General features: G+C 43.2%; 3 protein-coding genes across 3 annotated transcripts in view; all 3 read right to left on the bottom strand.

Annotated features, from left to right (window-relative positions):
* Positions 1 to 20,862, bottom strand: part of LOC310767367 (uncharacterized protein) — a 48,838-nt gene extending 27,976 nt beyond the window's left edge. The window contains exons 1-3 of the mRNA XM_083624237.1: positions 18,179 to 20,862; positions 16,656 to 16,769; positions 14,090 to 16,493 (exon numbers count right to left, since the gene is read on the bottom strand). Coding sequence (XP_083480363.1) covers positions 14,090 to 16,493; positions 16,656 to 16,769; positions 18,179 to 20,649 — 4,989 coding nt within the window. The 5' untranslated portion in view covers positions 20,650 to 20,862. The remainder of the gene's footprint in view (positions 1 to 14,089; positions 16,494 to 16,655; positions 16,770 to 18,178) is intronic.
* Positions 1,300 to 4,594, bottom strand: LOC310767505 (protocadherin beta-16-like). The gene has a single exon (XM_083624545.1). The coding sequence runs from the start codon at positions 4,417 to 4,419 to the stop codon at positions 1,963 to 1,965; it is 2,457 nt and encodes an 818-aa protein (XP_083480671.1). The 5' UTR covers positions 4,420 to 4,594; the 3' UTR covers positions 1,300 to 1,962.
* LOC310767499 (protocadherin beta-16-like) lies at positions 6,597 to 9,571 on the bottom strand. Its single transcript, XM_083624539.1, has one exon. The coding sequence runs from the start codon at positions 9,205 to 9,207 to the stop codon at positions 6,703 to 6,705; it is 2,505 nt and encodes an 834-aa protein (XP_083480665.1). The 5' UTR covers positions 9,208 to 9,571; the 3' UTR covers positions 6,597 to 6,702.
* Positions 20,863 to 21,394: the final 532 nt, after the last annotated feature.

Raw genomic sequence — 21,394 nt, 5'->3', positions numbered from 1 at the left:
AACCTTCCTTCTTGCACCCAAAACTGAGGGGGACCACTGCATGATGCGTGTGTGTGACATCATGCACATGACACATGTAGTGCGTGTGATATCATGCAAGGGGTGCACATTGTTCGTGTGTGATGTCATATGCGCAGTTCGTGCACAACATTGCATCATCAGGAGGAGTCGAAGCATGGAGCCCAGTGTAGTGCTGCTTCAATAGCTGGCAGCTCCACCTCTCTCACACTCAGGAGGAATTTACGCAATGCTTGGCTCCACACTCAACTTCCTCTGCCCCCTAAACATTGAGGGGGTCTAGCCCCCTGTCAACAGATTTTGAGGGGGCAGAAGACCCCTTGGCCCTATAGAGTTGGCACACCTGCTGGCTGCTGATCAGAAAAGCGTTAAAATGGGAACCATATATGGGTTGTAGGATTTATATGCAGCTAAGGCATACTTGGGAAGAATTGATGCTTTTGAATTATGGTGCTGGAGGAGACTCCTGAGAGTCCCATGGACTGCAAGAAGATCAAACCTCTCCATTCTGAAGGAAATCAGCCCTAAGTACTCACTGGAAGGACAGACACTGAAGCTGAGGCGCCAAGTTTCCAGCCAATTCACTGAACCATTTCCAAACAATGAGTCATGGAACTTATTGCCCACACCCATTTCTCAATATAATGGTGGAAGGTGATTCAGCAAAATCATCCTTAACCAAAGTGCCATAGCTATGACCCTTACCTATAAATCTTTCTCATCTCCTTTGGTCCCCATTCATTTTTGCTCCTAACAGACGCACATGTTTAACTTTTTCTCACAGCAGGCACAAACTGAGCATGTGTGGGAGACACCCTTATGAAATCCCACTGACTAACATTGGCCATAACAATGCATTTTAATAACAACTACAAATATGTTACTCTGCTATTAAGCACAATACAGTACAAACATAGAAATATTCTGGGGAGTGTGGGTCCCAACAAAGTCTATGGAAGAAAAACACACTGCACCTGTCAACACATCATTCAAGTTCCTTGTCAAAGAGCTAATTTCTTAAATATGAGCCATTTCTTATCCTTCCTATCCCAAATTTAGCATAGACTTTCCTCAGACATATATTTCCTACACTTCAAAGTTTCAGTAAGGCCATTTTCCAACTAAACACTGTAGGACCTGCTCCTTGCATCAGAGAGCCATGGCTCACTGGTTGACCATAAGCTTTGAAGTTAGTCCCAGGTTCAATCCCTTGCATCCTTAGGTAGGTCGGCAGAGAGCAGCTGCCAGTCAGTGTAGACAATACTGCGATAGAGCACCACTGGTCTGCATCAGTACAAGGCAGTTCACTCTGCTAATTCTTATTGTCACCCCACTGCCCCAATTAATTATTATTATGACACCATGTGATTCAGCCAACTAACCCTTAACATATTAGCAGTTCAAATGGCAAAACAGAACACAATGAGAGTCCAGATTGAGTTTGTTTGAAATGAAAACTGTTTTAAAAGTCTGGGTCAATAAAAAGCTCCTAATCCAGCACCAAAAATGCCATAAAGATGGTTCTGGGCAAGTCTGCATTGGGAGGCCACTCCGCAAATGGGGTGCAACTACCAAGAGTCCCTATAAACAATTTATATAACCGGTCAGCCCGTCTCATAAAGGGCCCCTGTGTGCATGTAACTGGGTTTTAAGCTGTCATAGACACCTTAGGGGTATATTCTAGTACACACAGCTGTATATGCAGCAACTGTAATTAGTACAGAGCATTTTGAGCTACGTTTGATACAGAGAAGACTTGACAATAAGGGAACAAAGGAACATGAAGAAGAATAGGATGTAGAGTAAGACGGAAACAATTGTGACAAGGATTTGAAATAAAATTAAAAACTGAAGCCTTATCTCTCTGGTCACTGTATAACTTATCAACAAAGAGCAATGGAAGAAGAACATCTGATGTTATTAATAACCAAGCAAAAGGCATTATTAATCACAAGTTAACTCACTGCCATAATCCCTCACCTTTTTCTCTGATTCTTTTTCTTCCACCAGATTAGGAATATCTTGGGAAGCAGACGGAGGGGCCTGGTTCACATTGAGGTTTGGCTCCCCCACAGAAAAAACAGGAATGAGGGGCCTGAGGAACCTGAACTCGCTGCTCAAGGACCCACCGGTTAAGCACACATCGTAGTGGTAACTCCTGGAAAGAGACCCGCTCTGAGAATCGCCACAGTTCTCTGGGATGTCGGGTCTGGCAGGTGGGAAGTGAGGAGGGGCAGCGATAAAACTTTCCCTGGGATCCCTCCTGCAGATCTTGATGGCAGCAAAGGAAACAATGCAAACAAGGAACACAAAGGAGACTGCAGCCAGGCAGATCACCAAATACAAGGTCATGGTCCCATCTTCTTCGTGTTCCTCTTTACTGACCTCCACAGCCTTCATATAAGGATCCGAAAAGCCACCAACGGGAAGAACATGGAGCATTGCAGTGCTGCTCTGGGGAGGGAGCCCGTTGTCCCTGACCACTATCAGGAGTCTCTGCTTGCTGGTGTCTCGCTCGGTCAGGGCTCTCCTGGTTCTCACTTCCCCATTCTGGGCTCCTATGCTGAAAAGACCAGGGTCTGTGGCCTTCAGCAGCTCATAGGAAAGCCACGAGTTCTGGCCAGAATCTCCATCCACAGCCACCACCTTGGTGACCAGGTAGCCGGCCTCCACCGACTTGGGCACCAGCTCATTGCAGGGGGATGTGCTGTTCTGAAGAGGGTAGAGGAAGAAGGGAGCGTTGTCGTTTTCGTCTATGACCATGACTCGGACAGTAACTTCTGAGCTGAGGGGAGGAGACCCTCCATCTGTAGCCCTCACCGTCACTTTGACATCTTTGATCTGCTCGTAATCCAGAGATCGGAGGGCATACAGATTTCCGCTTTCAGAGTTGACTGAGATGTAAGAGGCCACAAGGCCATCAGTGACCTTCCCATGCAAAAGGGAGTAGGTGACCTTGGCATTCTTCTCAGTGTCCAGATCAGCAGCACGGACTGAGCCAATGAGCAGTCCTGGAATATTGTTTTCCCGTATCTGCATTTCACATGAAGACGTTTCAAATACTGGAGGGTTGTCACTGACATCTGAGATCTGAACATTAATAATTCTTGTTGAAGTGAGCCTGGGGGAGCCCTGGTCAACGGCTGTGATGGTGATATTATACTCCGAGACCTTCTCTCTGTCCAAGGGACTTTCGACCACAAGTTGGTAATAGTTATTCATAGTGGATTTTAACATAAAAGGAAGGTTTGCCTCCACAGAGCACATGGTTCTGCCATTGTCTCCAGAGTCTTGATCTGTGACAGTGAAGAGAGCAACAAGTGTCTCCAGGGGAGAATCCTCTGCCAATGGACTAGTCATGGATATGATGGACACTTCAGGGACATTGTCATTCACATCCTCAATCTCTACCAGGACCTTGCAGTGACCTGAAAGACCCCCTCCATCTGTTCCTCTGATGCTCATGCCATAGCTGGTTTCTTTTTCATAATCAAGCTGACCAGAAAGGGTGATTTCCCCCGTGATTTCATTTAGGTGAAACAGATCATATATTTCTTCAGGCACTCTGTAGAATGAATAGGCGATCTGTGCATTTGAGCCAAAATCCAAATCTGTGGCTCCCACTTTGGAGACCAGAGTGCCCCGTGGACTGTTTTCCTTTAACCTTACTTTATATTCTGAATGAGTAAACTGTGGGGAATTGTCATTGATGTCAAGAACATCAATATTTATTTGAACTGTGCCTGTTCTCCGTGGCTCCCCTCCATCCACAGCTGTGAGAGTCAGTCCAAAGTGTGGGTCCTTCTCCCTGTCCAGTGGCTTCTCCAGAACAAGATCCACATACTTGTTTCCATCCTCATCACTTTTAACATCAAGCCGGAAATGTTCATTGGGACTGAGAGTGTAGTTTTGAATGTTATTTATCCCCAGGTCCTCATCTTGGGCAAATTCCAATGGGAAATGTGTATTTGGAGAGACATTTTCAGGAATTTCCAGATCAAATGCCTTTTTAGAGAATTTGGGGACATTATCATTCACATCTTCTATCTTGATTTCAATACTGTAGATTTTTAAGGGATTTTGCAACACAATTTCAGACTGTAATAAGCAAGGATCAGTCTGGCCACATAATGTTTCTCGGTCTATTTTATCATTTATCAACAAATTCCCAGAATGGGTATCCATACGAAAATATTGCTTAGTGTTCTTAGAAACCAGCTGGGCTCTGCGAGCAGAGAGCTCCCCTGTTCCCAGTTTCAAATCCTCCAGCACATTAGCCACCAAAGACCCCCTTTTCTTTTCTTCAGGCACAGAATAGTGAAGTGAAATACTTAGTGCTCCAGGAAGACAAAGGAAAAGCAAAAAATACAGACCTTGTTCCTTTCTGCAGCTGTCTCCCATGGCTCAAGAACCTCTGGCCAAAAGATGAAGTTTCTGACAATCATCCAATGATAATCTCTGCTGCTGTAGAAAGGAATTTGATGCTGCCGTGTTGATGGCTTTGCTGTACTTTATGTTATCTCTTTATCGCATATGACAGCCACCCGTCCTTTGTTCCGGCCACCTTTTTGCTCATGGCTTCCTGTGAGTTCCTTCACAAAATTCTGAATTCCAGTTCATGTCTTTGCCTGTACTACCACCGTGTGGCTGAGCAAAGAAAAGCCACCAAGATTCAGTAAATAACACTGAATGCAGTGCACATTACACTGAACAGGAAAGGTTCAGATTCACTGTTTCTCTATTAGCAGAAGACTGTTTCATTACGAGGAAGATGCCTCTTTTCCATTTGAATGAGTGCAGATATCACAAAACAGTGCATTCATTCTGTGGTTGTTCTACACTCTTGTGCATGAGATTCAATTTCATACTGGGAAATTCAGGATGCACAGCACATATGGTGCTCTTGTGGAACAATCTCCCTCCCTCCCACCTCAATCAAACAATGACGAAAGTGAAAGGAAAATGCCTTGGAAAATGTAGGATTACTATTGCTTGATGCAAGTGCCATATGGCTTTCACACAGAGAGTGTAGCAGGCTATGAATATCTACATAAGTATTAGGATAACAACACTATACCAATTTATATACAGCTGTGTTCTTTTTTCCTCACTTCTGCCCCCTCCCCCCTTTATAACTTTCTTTCTTTCTTTTAAGTAGTAAGAATGAATGATCAATAAACAGGTCACTGCGTGTTCAGACCTTCAAACCTCCCCCTTACATAAATTCAGACAATACTCAAATTTTGGTTTGGTTTTTGGCAGAATTTAGGCCACAACTTTATTGAGTGGTTGCATAGGCTTTGGTTCGACTAGTGGCAGGCGAAACCCAAATGGCAACAGCCAATCAGCCAAGTGGGAAAATTCCTGCCGTGCTCCTGTCCCAACGACAGACGACACACGACGGCATAGCAAAGTCAAGCGCAAAGCCCTAAAAGTAGGGAGAGGTGGGCGGGTGTTCTGAATGCACGCACCGAAAGAGAAACCTCTGGGTCATGTGCATACGTATATATAGGTCCCTTGATCCATTTAGCCTGCATCCCATTGGCATGATTAAACCCAGCATCAAGGAACCTACCAATCGGGTGTTGTGGCTAACCAATCATACCCACCCACAATGCACGCTTTGGTTGCCAGGTCTCACCGCAACACGTGCCTTCTTTATGGGAGAACCTGATTATGGAAGCAACCTGCATCTCGGCTTTTGTGTGACACTCCGCCTCCCATACAGAGAGTTTAAAGAGGTTATGAAGTTATTCTATAGCACATCAAATCACAAAAATATTAATATGAAAGTTTATATCCCTCTATGCAAGGGCAGAAACAACAACATCAGAATACGACGACACAGGTAAACTGAACAGGAAAAATATGGGAAGAATTTCAAGTGCGCATTCAGAGTTCCTGCACTCAGCTGAATTCAGACTTGTGCCTCAAAGATATAAGGGGACCAAACTAGAGGGAGAAGAGGTTATTAATGGAAAGATAATAATTTGAAAATCATTAATAGTTGGTATTTAACTCAGAGTAGGTTGGCTAAGATTTATAAAACAGAATTAGATATGTGTTGGAAGTGTAAAGAAACGGAGGGAACTTTTTTTTCACATGTGGTGGACATGTAAAAAGGCAAAAGTATATGGGGAAATGATATATAATAAATTGAAAAAAAAATGTTTAAAACTACTTTCCAAAAAAACACACACAAAAAAACACACACACACCAGAGTCCTTTTTGTTGGGAAAACCCCAAACTAAAATTCCTAGGTGTCAGAAAAGGTTATTTATGTATGCAACAATTGGGGTCTGTGCTTTCTTAGCCCCAAAATGGAAAGTGAGCAAGGTCCCAACTAAAGAGGATTGGCAACTGAAGTTGACAGAAAATGCAGAACGTTCAGATTTAGCACATAGAATAAGAGAGCAAGACGAACATACTTTTAAAGAAGAGTGGAAAACATTTACTGAATATATGAAAAATGACTGTATACAGCTTAAAACACTGGCAGCACTAAGATAATTTCAATAGAGAAAATAATTTTTGATGGAGGAAAAAGTGGAATTTTTTTTGAATGCTTATAGTAAAACAGGGATATGAAAAGTGAATCATGAAAGGAGAAGGGAAGTCATGGGATATTTTAAAGGCTTATTTGAAAATGTAAAATTGAAGATTTAATAAACATTATTATCAAACTAGAGAGAGAGAAATTTGAAATTAAACCATTCAAATGGTACTCTCACCTGGAGGATATGTTGACTTTCACCTGCATGACTTGGGACACCTTCAGAATCATTGGAACTCCTTGGATTCAGCTGAGTGTTAGGAGGCTCCACAGAGAAAACAGGAAACAGGGGCCTGAGAAACCTGAACTCGCTGTTCAGAGACCCACCAGCTAAGCACACCTCATAGTTGCAAGCCTGGGATAGAGATCCAGCACCAGGATCCACACAGTTCTCCTGGGAATCAGGTCCCACTGGGAAATTGGCTGCAGAGTTGTAGGTTCCTATGAACTTTTCACGTTTCTGCAACTTGATGACAACAAACGCCACTACAGAAATGAGAAAGATGCTTGAGATGGCAGCCAAGCAGATGATCAAATACATCGTCAGGCTGGGGTCTTCCTCCTCCACGGTTTCCTCCTTTGGGAGAGCCACACTTTTCAGATAAGGGTCAGAGAAGCCGTCCACTAGAAGGATTCTGAGCGTGGCAGAGGTGGACTGGGGAGGATGGCCGTTGTCTCGGACCACCACAATCAGATTCTGCTTGAAGCTGTCTCGGTTGCTGACCGGCCTCAGGGTGGTCACTTCTCCATTCTGGGTCCCCACCGTGAACAGACCCGGCTCTGTGGCCTTCAGCAGCTGGTAGGAAAGCCAAGAGTTCTGCGCAGAATCCCTGTCCACAGCCACCACCTTGGTGACCAGGTAGCCAGTCTCTGCCCCTCGGGGAACCAGGTCATTCGAGGGGGAAGTGCCATTCTGGAGAGGGTAGAGGATGAAGGGGGCATTGTCATTTTCATCCACGACCTGAACGCGGATTTGAACTTCTGAGCTCAGTGGAGGGGAACCTGAATCCACAGCCCTCACCGTCACATGGAAATCTTTTACTTCCTCATAATCCAGAGACCGGATGGCATACAGGTTCCCCGTTTCAGAGTTGATGGAGATGTAAGAGGATGTGGGGCCATCATTGACCTTCCCAGGCAAAAGCGAGTAGGTCACTTTGGCATTCTGCGCTGTGTCCACATCAACAGCATGGACCGAATTGATCAGAAGACCAGGAATATTGTTTTCTCTTAACTGCATTTGATAGAATGGCTTTTCAAAAACTGGAGGGTTGTCATTGACATCTGACACTTCAACATGAAGTATTCTTGTGGAAGTGAGTCTGGGAGAGCCTCTGTCAGTGGCTGTGATAGTAATGTTATACTCAGAGGCTTGTTCTCTGTCCAGTGGCTGTTGGGTCACCAGCTGGTAATAGTTGTTCTCAGTGGGTTTGAGCACAAATGGCAGGTTGACTTCAGTGGTGCAGGCAGTTCTGCCACTGTCCCCAGAGTCCACGTCTGTGACACTGAAGAGGGCCACCACTGTGTCTGGGGGAGAGTCCTCAGGTAAGGGACTGGTGATGGATGTGATGGTAATCTCTGGAGCATTGTCGTTCTCATCCTCAATGTCTACAATGACTTTGCAGTAAGCAGAAAGGCCTCCTCCATCTGTAGCTCTTATGTTGATCTTATAATTTGTATTTTCTTCATAATCAATTGTTCCTGCAGTAGTAAGCTCCCCGGAATATTTGTTTAACTTGAATGATCTGACGACATTTTCTGGCACTTGGCTGAATGAATAAGTGATGTGAGCATTGGAACCAAGATCCCTGTCAGTGGCTTCAACTTTGGTGACCAGCGTATCCAATGGGCTATTTTCCATTAGCTTCACTTTGTACTCAGATTGTGGAAACTGAGGCAAATTATCATTAGTATCCAGAACATCAATGATTACTTGCACTGTTCCAGTTCTTTTTGGGATTCCTCCATCAACTGCTGACAGAATAAGGGAAATCTGTGGATTCACCTCACGATCTAGCGGTTTCTCTAACACCAATTCTGTATATTTGCTACCATCACTGTGACTTTTCACATCCAGCCTAAAATGTTCATTAGGACTAAGGGTGTAGTTCTGAACAGCATTTTCTCCTTTGTCTGGATCTTCTGCACTTTCCAAAGGGAATCTGATATCCACAGGAGTCTGCTCAGGTATTTCAAAAATGAATTGATTCTTGGAGAATTTGGGGGAATTATCATTCACGTCCTCTATCTGAACTTCAATTCTGTGTAACTGCCACGGCGCTTCCAACACAATTTCAGATAGTAGAACACAAGGTTCATTCTGACCACACAGGGACTCCCGATCTATTTTGTCCTTTACTGTCACATCCCCGGAATGAGGATCCAGCTGGAAATACTGCTTGGAGCTCTTAGAAACCAGCCGGGCTCTCCGAGCAGACAGCTCCTTTGCATCCACTCTCAAATCTTTTAGCACATTCGCTACCAGAGACCCCTTTTTCTCCTCCTCTGGCACTGAATAGCGGAAAGACTCACACATTGCTATGCATGCACAGAGACACAGGGAAAAAGACCAAACTTGCCTGATCTTGAGGTGCATTTCCATTCTCCCAGCCTCTCCTCCTGAAACGCAAGGCATTGTCCTCTTCTCTATTCCAAGGCGTGTCTCTTCTTAACTGTCTTTATCTTCTGAATGTGACACAGTGTCCTGCTTATTCCTACTGAATTTCTGAAGACTGGCTTGCAATAGGGATCTGCTGTTTCTCCTGTGCTGATTCCTTTGTCTAATGGCTACAGCTCTCGAGGAGAGCAACTGCTGCTCCCCAATTTCCTTCTTTTATCTTGTGCAATACCACCACCTTGTGTTTGAACTATGTTATGGCGTTACAAAAACCAAAAGATTTTCCAGAATAAGAGCTGGTAAACATGAGCATCCATGTGGAGATGCAAGAGAACAGCCACCCCAATGGAGTATAAACCCCATATTCCCAGCTTTCTTTCTTTTTAAGAGTCTCTAGCATCTGTAGAATCTGAGATATGAAATAAACATATTTTTTTCTTCTTTTGATGATGATGATTTGGTTGGAAATCGTAGTATTATCACCGTACCGTATTTTACTTCCATGAATTCCTACAGACACAATATGGGTTGTATGATTTGTTTCCATCTAAGTCATTCACAGTGTACATGCACTGAAATCAATGGGCATGATTTTTTTTGATTATTATTTTTTACAACCATTGATCTCTTTCAGTTCCACTTAGTTGAATACAATCCTCGGAACCTTCTTCCTGCTCCCAAAATTATTATGTCATATTTTATATTTCTTAGGCTGCTAAAACCTCCTAATGTTTGTTCCCCAAATCCCCCCATTACAGCCTAACCTACAGTACCCCACAGGGCTGCTGGGAGGATAAAATGGGAAACAGGAGAATTATATAGACCACTTTGTACAACTTTTACATTATTAATGTAAAAATAAACAAATAAAAACAGTCTATCAGCTAAAAAGGGGAAAGAGAGGCTTGGAATGAAGCAGACTTCCCAGCCATGATGACCGACTGATGAATATACACATTTCAATATGAACTTTGCATTCATCTGTAAATGTTCTATTCCTCTTTGATTCTTCAAAGGGCATTTCCTTAGAACAAATGTCATGTCCTACAGGCAACTGCACCTCTTTCTCTAAAGCATACGCCACACACAGGGCTGGATTTAGGTTTGTTTAGGCCCTAAGCTACTGAAGGCAATGGGCCCTTTATATGTCCAGCTGTCTTTTGTCAACAATAAATTGTAGCTTTTTTGTGTGTTGAATATATGCTATATGGTAATTCCTGGACCTAATAGGTATTGGAGGAGCCTACACAACACAAAACACTGTTGCTACATGTAGGTTTTATTTTATTTGTTTTTTTTATCTTATATTTTGGAAATGTACATCCAGGTTTTTTTTCTTTAATTTTTTTGGGGGCCCCAAGAGAGTGGGGCCTTAGCTATAGCTTGTTTATCTTATACGTTCATCCAGCACTGGACACACACACATGCCCTTCCAGACATGCTAGCATTCTGTATTACCTGTATTAAGGTTTCCCTGGCCATTCAGTCCTTTCAGTTCCTCACAGAGGATGAATATGTGCAGTTCAATATAAAGTTCACATTCATCTGTAAACATGGGCATGTGAGGAAGAGTCAGTGTTACTTACTACTCATTGAACTGGGTTCCATCTTCCTAATGTGATATATACAAGTAGGAGCCTAGTATAAAATGTTGTACAGATTAGTAAAACAGTTCAGTGCCCCCCACAAAAATACGCTATTCTTTCTCTCTCTTGCTTCCCTTCCCCATGGGACATTCTTTCTCTAGTCCCCTCTTTCCCAGCTGAACGTTCTCTGTAGCAGGTCCCAGAGAGGAACCTCTGTGTCAGATCTTATCCCCGGTCAGTTGTGTCTCCCACCTTGTGACACCTGGCATATCTGCACACACACAGTTCAGTCAACACATGACACTCCGATCAGCCATGGGTAGGAATACAGTAGGATACTTGCCATAATGCATATACTTAATATAGATGTTTATATTGATATTTATACTTTATGTATAAATCTCATAATGTAAGATAATAAAGATCTTGTAGAACACAATGAGATACAAGTGACCCATTATGTGGTGTGGAAGTTGTTTATAGGAAATGAAATTTGTTCCAATGAAATGTCATATAGGAACAGAACAAACTTCAGTTCAACCCTGATCATCCCAACATGCACCCGTGGAACTGATTTATGATGTATGACAGCTGATTACCCTCAACGGCATTTTTGCAGGTTTCTGAATGCAATGGGAGACAATACTACTTAAGTCTCAGGTGGTTGCTGTGACTAGCAGAATCTTTTTCTATCTCTTTTAGACACCAGGTATTTCTGGGGTGTTTTACAACACAATCATAACCATGTCTAATCAGAGGAAAGTACTATTCAACTGAATGGTGCTTATTCCTAGGTAAGTGGGGTTAGGATTGCAGCCCTAGTCATCATCATATGCTGTGGTCCAAAGATGCTGTCTAGACATATGTAGTTGCCACCAAGCCTCTTCCCCACTTCTGGGTTCTCTAGCACATGCTTGTTGGCTCAGGGGATAGGACCTAGTTGCTTCTTTAATTTGTGCTGAGGGTATGGAGAATGCAGGGAACAGCAAGAGTCTCTTCCAAGCAATGGTAAAGGCTTCTGATGTGCTTGATCTTACACCAGTCTGGTGGGAACTCAGGTCACAGGGTCTGTGCACGGCTGAGTGTTCTGTTCAGTAAGTCTTACAGCACAATCTTAACCATGTCTAATCATGTCCTGCACTTGCAGGAAGGCACTCTACAAAGAATATGTTGCCAAGTTTCAAACTATAAGCCACAGAACTTAATGCCTCCACTTCTCATTTCTCATTATAATGGTGGGATGTGATTCAGCCAAATCAGCCTTGACTAAGTTGCCACAGCTATGAACATATAGCACTTTTTCATCTCCTTCCCCCTTCGCTTTTCTGTCCCTTACTCAGCCACACTCTGTCAGTGTCTTCAACTGAAACTCACTTGCAAACTACACCAAAGTCCCTCCACTTGACCATCTCTTTCAGGGTGGGGACACCATAATGAAATCCTATTGGCTAACATTGGCCAAAAAAAGCATTTTAAATAAAAAAATGAATATATTTCACTTCCATTAGATTAAAACACATACTAGACTTTCCTGTTGACCTAAGTGCTTGATCTTACACCAGTCTGGTGGGAACTCAGGTTACAGGGTCTGTGCACGGCTGAGTGTTCTGTTCAGTAGATCTTACAGCACAATCCTAACCATGTCTAATCATGGCACTTGCAGGAAGGCACTCTACAAAAAAAGTGTTACCAAGTTTCAAAGTATAAGCCATAGAACTTAATGCCTCCACGCCTCATTTCCCATTATAATGGTGGGATGTGATTCAACCAAATCAGCCTTGACTAGGTTCCCATAGCTATGAGCATATAGCACTTTATTGTTCCTCACTCAGCCACACTCTGTCAGTATCTTCAACTGAAACTCACTTGCAAACTACACCAAATTCTCTCCATTTGACCATCTTTTTCAAGGTGAAGACATCCTCTTGGCTAACATTGGCCAAAAAAAAACATATTACATAAGAACTATGAATATGTTTCACTAACATTAAAGCACATACTAGACTTTCCCATTGACCTAAGTCAACAAACCATTTTGCAAAAGATACAATCCAAAAGAGAAATCTTTCCAGACAAAGCCCCCCAGTGATGTAGATTTAAGAAAATGCCAATTTGCATTTGTGTAAAAGTCCCTCATTACACAACCAACTCATTCACATCAAGCCATTCCTTATCATTTCTATCCTAGGTTTGGTATGGACCATCCTCAAAGGTACTTCTTTACAATGCCAGGTTTCAATTCAGTCTGTTGCACCATTTTGCAACTATAAACTGCAGAACCTTAATCTTACATCAAAGGACATGTTGTTCAGTGGTAAAAAAAACTGCTCTGCATACAAAGCATGCAAGCTTCAAACCCTGGCATCCTCAAGTAGGTCTGAAAAGATACCTGGACCAATGGTTTGACTCATTAAAATACAGATTTCTATATTGCTTATGTTTCCCTCTCCCACATTGTTCATTTTAATTACAGATTTAAAGTCAGCCTACTTGCCCTTAACATATTAACAGTTCAAATAATAAAAGAGAAAACGATGAGAGTGCAGATTTGTTTGCTCAAAAACAAAGGTATAAATAAAAAGGTCATCTAACACTGAAAGCTACCAGCATGAGTTTGACCAAACTGCGGAAAGCAGTGAAAGACAGGAGTGCCTGGCGTGCTCTGGTCCATGGGGTCAAGAGGAGTCGGACACAACTAAATGACTAAACAACAACAAAACACTGAAAAGGGTACTCAGTGATCCTCCCTTGGAAGGCAATTCCACAGGTGGGTGCCACCAGCAAGAAGACCCTCTAAATAATGTCATGTATATAACTGGGAAGCCTGCTCTTATCAGGGCTCCTGTGTGCAAGTACTTCAGCAGCTGCAGCTACAGGTATGTCACCCACACCTTGGAGGTATGTATACTCTGAGACACCTTGGTGTATCTGCAGTGGCTATGATGTTCTGAGTGAGTTGTAAAATGCCAAAGTCCAAAGGCAGAGGACCTAAATAGCAGGAGGGTTGAAGGAAAGAATCTGAACTCAGCCATGGGCTGGGAAGAGGTGGCCTGCCTGAGAGATGGAAGGGTGGAAGAAGAAAGGAGGAGAGAGGAAACATTGAATGGAGAGGATGAACCAGCGATGAAGACAGAGGGAAAAGAGAAAAAAAGTTTCACACGGACTTGAAATAAACAAATGATTTTTAAACTGAAGCATGCTCTAAAATGTCAAAATATATTGTCAATAAATTTCAAAAGCAATACAAGAACGTCTGATATGCCTAATTACCAAGCAAAGAAACTAACTGGTGTACAGCACAGGAAACTATTCACCTTTTTCTCTGATTCTTTTTCTTCCACCAGATTAGGAATATCTTGGGAAGCAGAAGGAGGGGTCTGGTTCACATTGAGGTTTGGCTCCCCCACAGAAAATACAGGAATGAGGGGCCTGAGGAACCTGAACTCGCTGCTCAAGGACCCACCGGTTAAGCACACATCGTAGTGGTAACTCCTGGAAAGAGACCCGCTCTGAGAATCGCCACAGTTCTCTGGGATGTCAGGTCTGGCAGGTGGGAAGTGTGGAGGGGCAGCGATAAAACTTTCCCTGGGATCCCTCCTGCAGATCTTGATGGCAGCAAAGGAAACAATGCAAACGAGGAACACAAAGGAGACTGCAGCCAGGCAGATCACCAAGTACAAGGTCAAGGTCCCATCTTCTTCGTGTTCCTCTTTACTGACCTCCACAGCCTTCATATAAGGATCCGAAAAGCCACCCACAGGAAGAACATGCAACATGGCAGTGCTGCTCTGGGGAGGGAGCCCGTTGTCCCTGACCACTATCAGGAGTCTCTGCTTGCTGGTGTCTCGCTCGGTCAGGGCTCTCCTGGTTCTCACTTCCCCATTCTGGGCTCCTATGCTGAAAAGACCAGGGTCTGTGGCCTTCAGCAGCTCATAGGAAAGCCACGAGTTCTGGCCAGAATCTCCATCCACAGCCACCACCTTGGTGACCAGGTAGCCGGCCTCCACCGACTTGGGGACCAGCTCATTGCAGGGGGATGTGCTGTTCTGAAGAGGGTAGAGGAAAAAGGGAGCGTTGTCATTTTCATCTATGACAATGACTCGGACAGTAACTTCTGAGCTGAGGGGAGGAGACCCTCCATCTGTAGCCCTCACCGTCACTTTGACATCTTTGATCTGCTCGTAATCCAGGGATCGGAGGGCATACAGATTTCCGCTTTCAGAGTTGACTGAGATGTAAGAGGCCACAAGGCCATCAGGGACCTTCCCAGGCAAAAGGGAGTAGGTGACCTTGGCATTCTTCTCGGTGTCCAGATCAGCAGCACGGACTGAGCCAATGAGCAGTCCTGGAATATTGTTTTCCCGTATCTGCATTTCACATGAAGACTTTTCAAATACTGGAGGGTTGTCATTGACATCTGAGATCTGAACGTTAATCATTCTTGTTGAAGTGAGCCTGGGGGAGCCCTGATCAACGGCTGTGATGGTGATATTATATTCCGGGACCTTCTCTCTGTCCAGGGAGCTTTGGACCACAAGCTGGTAATAGTTATTCATGGTGGGTTTTAAGACAAAAGGAAGGTTTACTTCTACAGAGCACAATGTTCTGCCATTGTCTCCGGAGTCTCGGTCTGCAACACTGAAGAGAGCCACAAGTATCTCCAGGGGAGAATCCTCTGCCAAAGGACTAGTGATGGATATGACGGACACTTCAGGGAAATTGTCATTCACGTCTTCGACATCTACCAGGACCTTGCAGTGACCTGAAAGACCCCCTCCATCTGTTGCTCGAATGTTCATGTCATAGCTGGTTTCCTTTTCATAATCAAGCTGACCAGAAAGGGTGATTTCCCCCGTGATTTCATTTAGGTGAAACAGATCATATATTTCTTCAGACACCCGGTTAAATGAATAGGCAATCTGAGCATTTGAGCCAAAATCCAAATCTGTAGCTTCCACTTTGAAGACCAGAGTACCCCGTGGGCTGTTTTCTTTTAACCTAGCTTTGTATTCAGACTGGGAAAACTGAGGAAAGTTGTCATTATTGTCAAGAACATCAATATTTATTTGAACTGTGCCTGTTCTCTGTGGCACCCCTCCATCTACAGCCATGAGAATTAATCCAAAGTGTGGCTCCTTCTCCCTGTCCAGTGACTTCTCCAGGACAAGATCCACATATTTCCTTCCATTCTTACTGCTTTCCATGCTAAGCATGAAATGTTCATTGGGACTGAGAGTGTAGTTTTGGATGTTATTCATTCCCAGGTCCGCATCTTGGGCAAATTCCAAAGGGAAATGAGTATTCGGAGGGACATTCTCAGGAATTTCCAGATCAAATGCCTTTTTAGAGAATTTGGGGACATTATCATTCACATCTTCTATCTTGACTTCAATACTGTAGATTTTCAAGGGATTTTGCAACACAATTTCAGACTGTAATAAGCAAGGATCAGTCTGGCCACATAATGTTTCTCGGTCTATTTTATCATTTACCAACAAATTCCCAGAATGGGTATCCATACGAAAATATTGCTTAGTGTTCTTAGAAACCAGCTGGGCTCTGCGAGCAGAGAGCTCCCCTGTTCCCAGTTTCAAATCCTCCAGCACATTAGCCACCAAAGACCCCCTTTTCTTTTCTTCAGGCACAGAATAGTGAAGTGATATACTCAGTGCTCCAGGAAGACAAAGGAAAAGCAAAAAATACAGACCTTGTTCCTTTCTGTAGCCGTCTCCCATGGCTCAAGAATCTGCCTCTTCAATGACTGGCCAAAATATGAAGTTTCTGACAATTATCCAATGATAATCTCTGCTGCTGTAGAAAGGAATTTGATGCTGCCGTGTTGATGCCTTTGCTGTGCTTTATGTTATCTCTTTATCGCACATGAAAGTCACTCGTCCTTTGTTCCAGCCACCTTTTTGCTCGTAGCTTCCTGTGAGTTCCTTCACAAAATTCTGAATTCCAGTCCATGTCTTTGCCTGTACTACCACCGTGTGGCTGAGCAAAGAAAAGCCACTAAGATTCAGTAAATAACACTGAATGCAGTGCACATTATACTGAACAGGAAAGGTTCAGATTCACTGTTTCTCTATTAGCAGAAGACTGTTTCATTACGAGGAAGATGCCTCTTTTCCATTTGAATGAGTGCAGATATCACAAAACAGTGCATTCATTCTGTGGTTGTTCTACACTCTTGTGCATGAGATTCAATTTCATACTGGGAAATTCAGGATGCACAGCACATATGGTGCTCTTGTGGAACAATCTCCCTCCCAACCACCTCAATCAAACATTTTGCAATGACGAAAGTGAAAGGAAAATGCCTTGGAAAATGTAGGATTACTATTGCTTGATGCAAGTGCCATATGGCCTGCACACGGGGAATGTAGCAGGCTATTAATGTCTACATAAAGATTAGGATAATAACAGTATATCAATTTGTATACGCAGCTGTGTTCATTTTTCCTCATTTCTCCCCTTCCCCCCTTTATAAGTTTATTTCTTTTTTAAAAAAAGTAGTAAGAGTCAATATTCAATAAACAGGTCATATGGAAGCAACCTGCCTCTTAGCTTTTGTGTGATACTTCCTCCTCCCATAAAGAGGATTTAAAGATGTTATGAAGTTATTCTATAGCACATCAAACCACAAAATATTAATACAACTGTTTATATCCCTCTATGCAAGAAAAGATGCAACAACAACAGAATGCAAGGAAACAGGTAAAACTGAATAGAAAAGAAATCGGAAGAGTTTCAAATTCCAAGTAGGTTGGCTAAGATTTATAAAACAGAATCAGATACATGTTGGAAGTGTAAAGAAACGGAGGGAACTTTTTTCACATGTGGTGGACTTGTAAAAAGGTAAAAGTATATGGGGAAATGAATTATAATAAATTGAAAAAAAAATGTTTAAAACTACTTCCCCCCCCCAAAAAAAAACCCAGAGTCCTTTTTGTTGGGAAAAACCAAAACTGAAATTCCTAGTTGTCAGAAAAGGTTATTTATGTATGCAAGAATTGGAGCCCGTGCTTTCTTAGCCCAAAAAAGGAAAATGAGCAAGGTCCCAACTGAAGAGGATCGGCAACTTAAGTTGACAGGATATGGAGAATGTTCAGATTTAGCACATAGTATAAGAGAGCAGGAACATACATTTAAAGAAGAGTGGAAAACATTTATTGAATATATGAAAAATGACTGCATACAGCTGAAAACACTGGCAGCATTATGATAAATTCAACAGAGTAAATAATTTTTGATGGACATAAAAGTGGAAAACTTATTTGAATGCTTATAGTAAAATAGGGATATGAAAAATGAATCATGGGAGGAGAAGGGAAGTCATGGGATATTTTAAATGTTTATTTGGAAATGTAAAATTGAAACTTTAATAAAAATTACTATCAAACTAGAGAGAGAAATATTTGAAATTAAACCATTCAAATGGTACTCTCACCTGGAGGATATGTTGACTTTCACCTGCATGACTGGGGACTCCTTCAGAATCATTGGAACTCCTTGCATTCACCTGAGTGTTAGGAGACTCCACAGAGAAAACAGGAAACAGGGGCCTGAGAAACCTGAACTCGCTGTTCAGAGACCCACCAGCTAAGCACACCTCATAGTTGTAAGCCTGAGATAGAGATCCAGCACCAGGATCCGCAGAGTTCTCCTGGGAATCAGGTCCCACTGGGAAATTGGCTGCAGAGTTGTAGGTTCCTATGAACTTTTCACGTTTCTGCAACTTGATGACAACAAACGCCACTACAGAAATGAGAAAGATGCTTGAGATGGCAGCCAAGCAGATGATCAAATACATCGTCAGGCTGGGGTCTTCCTCCTCCACTGTTTCCTCCTTTGGGAGAGCCACACTTTTCAGATAAGGGTCAGAGAAGCCGTCCACTAGAAGGATTCTGAGCGTGGCAGAGGTGGACTGGGGAGGATGGCCGTTGTCTCGGACCACCACAATCAGATTCTGCTTGAAGCTGTCTCGGTTGCTGACTGGCCTCAGGGTGGTCACTTCTCCATTCTGGGCCCCCACTGTGAACAGACCCGGTTCTGTGGCCTTCAGCAGCTGGTAGGAAAGCCAAGAGTTCTGCGCAGAATCCCTGTCCACAGCCACCACCTTGGTGACCAGGTAGCCAGTCTCTGCCCCTCGGGGAACCAGGTCATTCGAGGGGGAAGTGCCATTCTGGAGAGGGTAGAGGATGAAGGGGGCATTGTCATTTTCATCCACGACCTGAACGCGGATGGGAACTTCTGAGCTCAGTGGAGGGGAACCTGAATCCACAGCCCTCACCGTCACCTGGAAATCTTTTACTTCCTCATAATCCAGAGACCGGATGGCATACAGGTTCCCCGTTTCAGAGTTGATGGAGATGTAAGAGGATGTGGGGCCATCATTGACCTTCCCAGGCAAAAGCAAGTAGGTCACTTTGGCATTCTGCGCTGTGTCCAGATCAACAGCATGGACTGAATTGATCAGAAGACCTGGAATATTGTTTTCTCTTAACAGCATTTCATAGAATGGCTTTTCAAACACTGGAGGGTTGTCATTGACATCTGACACTTCAACATGAAGTATTCTTGTGGAAGTGAGTCTGGGAGAGCCCCTGTCTGTGGCTGTGATGGTAATATTATACTCGGAAGCTTGTTCTCTATCCAGTGGTTGTTGGGTCACCAGCTGGTAATAGTTGTTCTCCGTGGGCTGGAGCACAAATGGCAGGTTGACTTCAGTGGTGCAGGCAGTTCTGCCACTGTCTCCAGAGTCCACGTCTGTGACACTGAAGAGGGCGACCACTGTGTCTGGGGGAGAGTCCTCAGGTAAGGGAGTGGTGATGGAAGTGATTGATATCTCTGGAGCATTGTCATTCTCATCTTCAATGTCCACAATTACCTTGCAGTAAGCAGAAAGACCTCCTCCATCCAAAGCTCGTATGTTCATCTCATAATTATTGATTTCTTCATAATCAATTATCCCTGTAAGAGTAAGTTCTCCAGTGTGTTTATTTAACTTGAACATTCTCAGCACATTTTCTGGCACTTGGCTGAACGAGTAAGTGATGTGAGCATTGGCACCAAGATCTCTGTCACTGGCTTCAACTCTAGTGATCAGTGTATTCAGTGGGCTGTTTTCCATTATTCTCACTTTGTACACAGGTTGTTCAAATTGAGGGAAATTATCATTGATATCCAGAACATCAATGATAATTTGTGCTGTTCCAGTTCTTTTGGGCATCCCCCCATCAACTGCTGACAGAATAAGGGAAATCTGTGGATTCTCCTCACGGTCTAATGGTTTCTCTAACACCAATTCTGCATAGCTGGTACCATCAGTTTGACTTCGCACATCCAGCCTAAAATGTTCATTAGGACTAAGGGTGTAGTTTTGAACAGCATTTTCTCCTTTGTCTGGATCTTGAGCTTTCTCCAAAGGGAATCTAGTTGCTGTTGGAATGAGCTCAGGTATTTCAAGAAGGAATTTATTTTTAGAGAATTTGGGGGAATTATCATTCACATCCTCTATCTGAACTTCTATTCTGTGTAACTGCCATGGATTTTCCAGCAAGATTTCAGACAGTAGAATACATGGTTCATTCTGACCACATAGGGATTCTCGATCTATTTTGTCCTTTAATATCAAATCCCCAGAATGAGGATCCAGCTGGAAATACTGCTTGGAACTCTTAGAAACCAGCCGGGCTCTCCGAGCAGACAGCTCCTTTGCATCTACTTTCAAATCCTTCAGCACATTCGCTACCAGAAACCCACTTTTCTTTTCCTCTGGCAATGAATAGCGGAAAGACTCACACATTGCTACACATGCACAGAGATATAAGGAAATAAACATAACTTGCCTGAGGTTGAGATGTATTTCCATTCCCCCAGCCTCACCTCCAGTCAGATCTGAAACGCAGGGTGATTCTTTCTAACACAACTGCCACAGTTGATTGTCCAGTGTATGTTTGCAAGACAAATCCTTTATCTTGTATTTTAATCTAGAAATGGTTATGGTGCCTTTTCCATCCACAATTTCTAAATATTTGCTTGTAATGAAGATCTGCTGCCTTTCTCCTTGAGATTCCTTTGTCTCACGGACACAGGCCTCCTGGAGAACAGTTTCTGGTCCTTGACTATTTCTTTTGTGTTGTGTAATAGCACCACCTTGTGCTCGAAGTATGGTACATCTCCCATAAATGGTTCTGTAGGTTTGCAATGTTTAATATATTTCTTGCCTCTTATCATTGACTTATCAAAATCCACTGAGGTACTCATTAATGATTGTCACTTTTCCTGCTGTTGAGTCTTGTGGCACCTTAAACACTAACAAGTTTTATTATGGCATGAGTCCTTGTGGACTAAAGTCTTCTTCATTAGATGCATGAAGTATAATCCTCAGCTGCAGGTATCTGTACAGTTGTTCAGAGAGGAGGTGCATTTTCATAATGTGATTCATACAGGTTGGGCCTCCAGCAAATATTTTTCCTTTCCCTGGCTGTCTTTTTCCTCCCTCCTCTGTCTTCCACACCCAACTCTATGTCTCCCATTTTTCCCCCCTTCAGTTTGCTGTGGAGCATGTCCTGCTACACCTCAGCTACCATATCCACTTTCTTGTTCACTTTCCA

The sequence above is a fragment of the Podarcis filfolensis genome, assembly GCF_964270895.1.
Source record: "Podarcis filfolensis genome assembly, chromosome: 7".
Classification (NCBI taxonomy): Eukaryota; Metazoa; Chordata; class Lepidosauria; order Squamata; family Lacertidae; genus Podarcis; species Podarcis filfolensis.
This window is presented reverse-complemented; position numbering and strand designations above follow the sequence as displayed.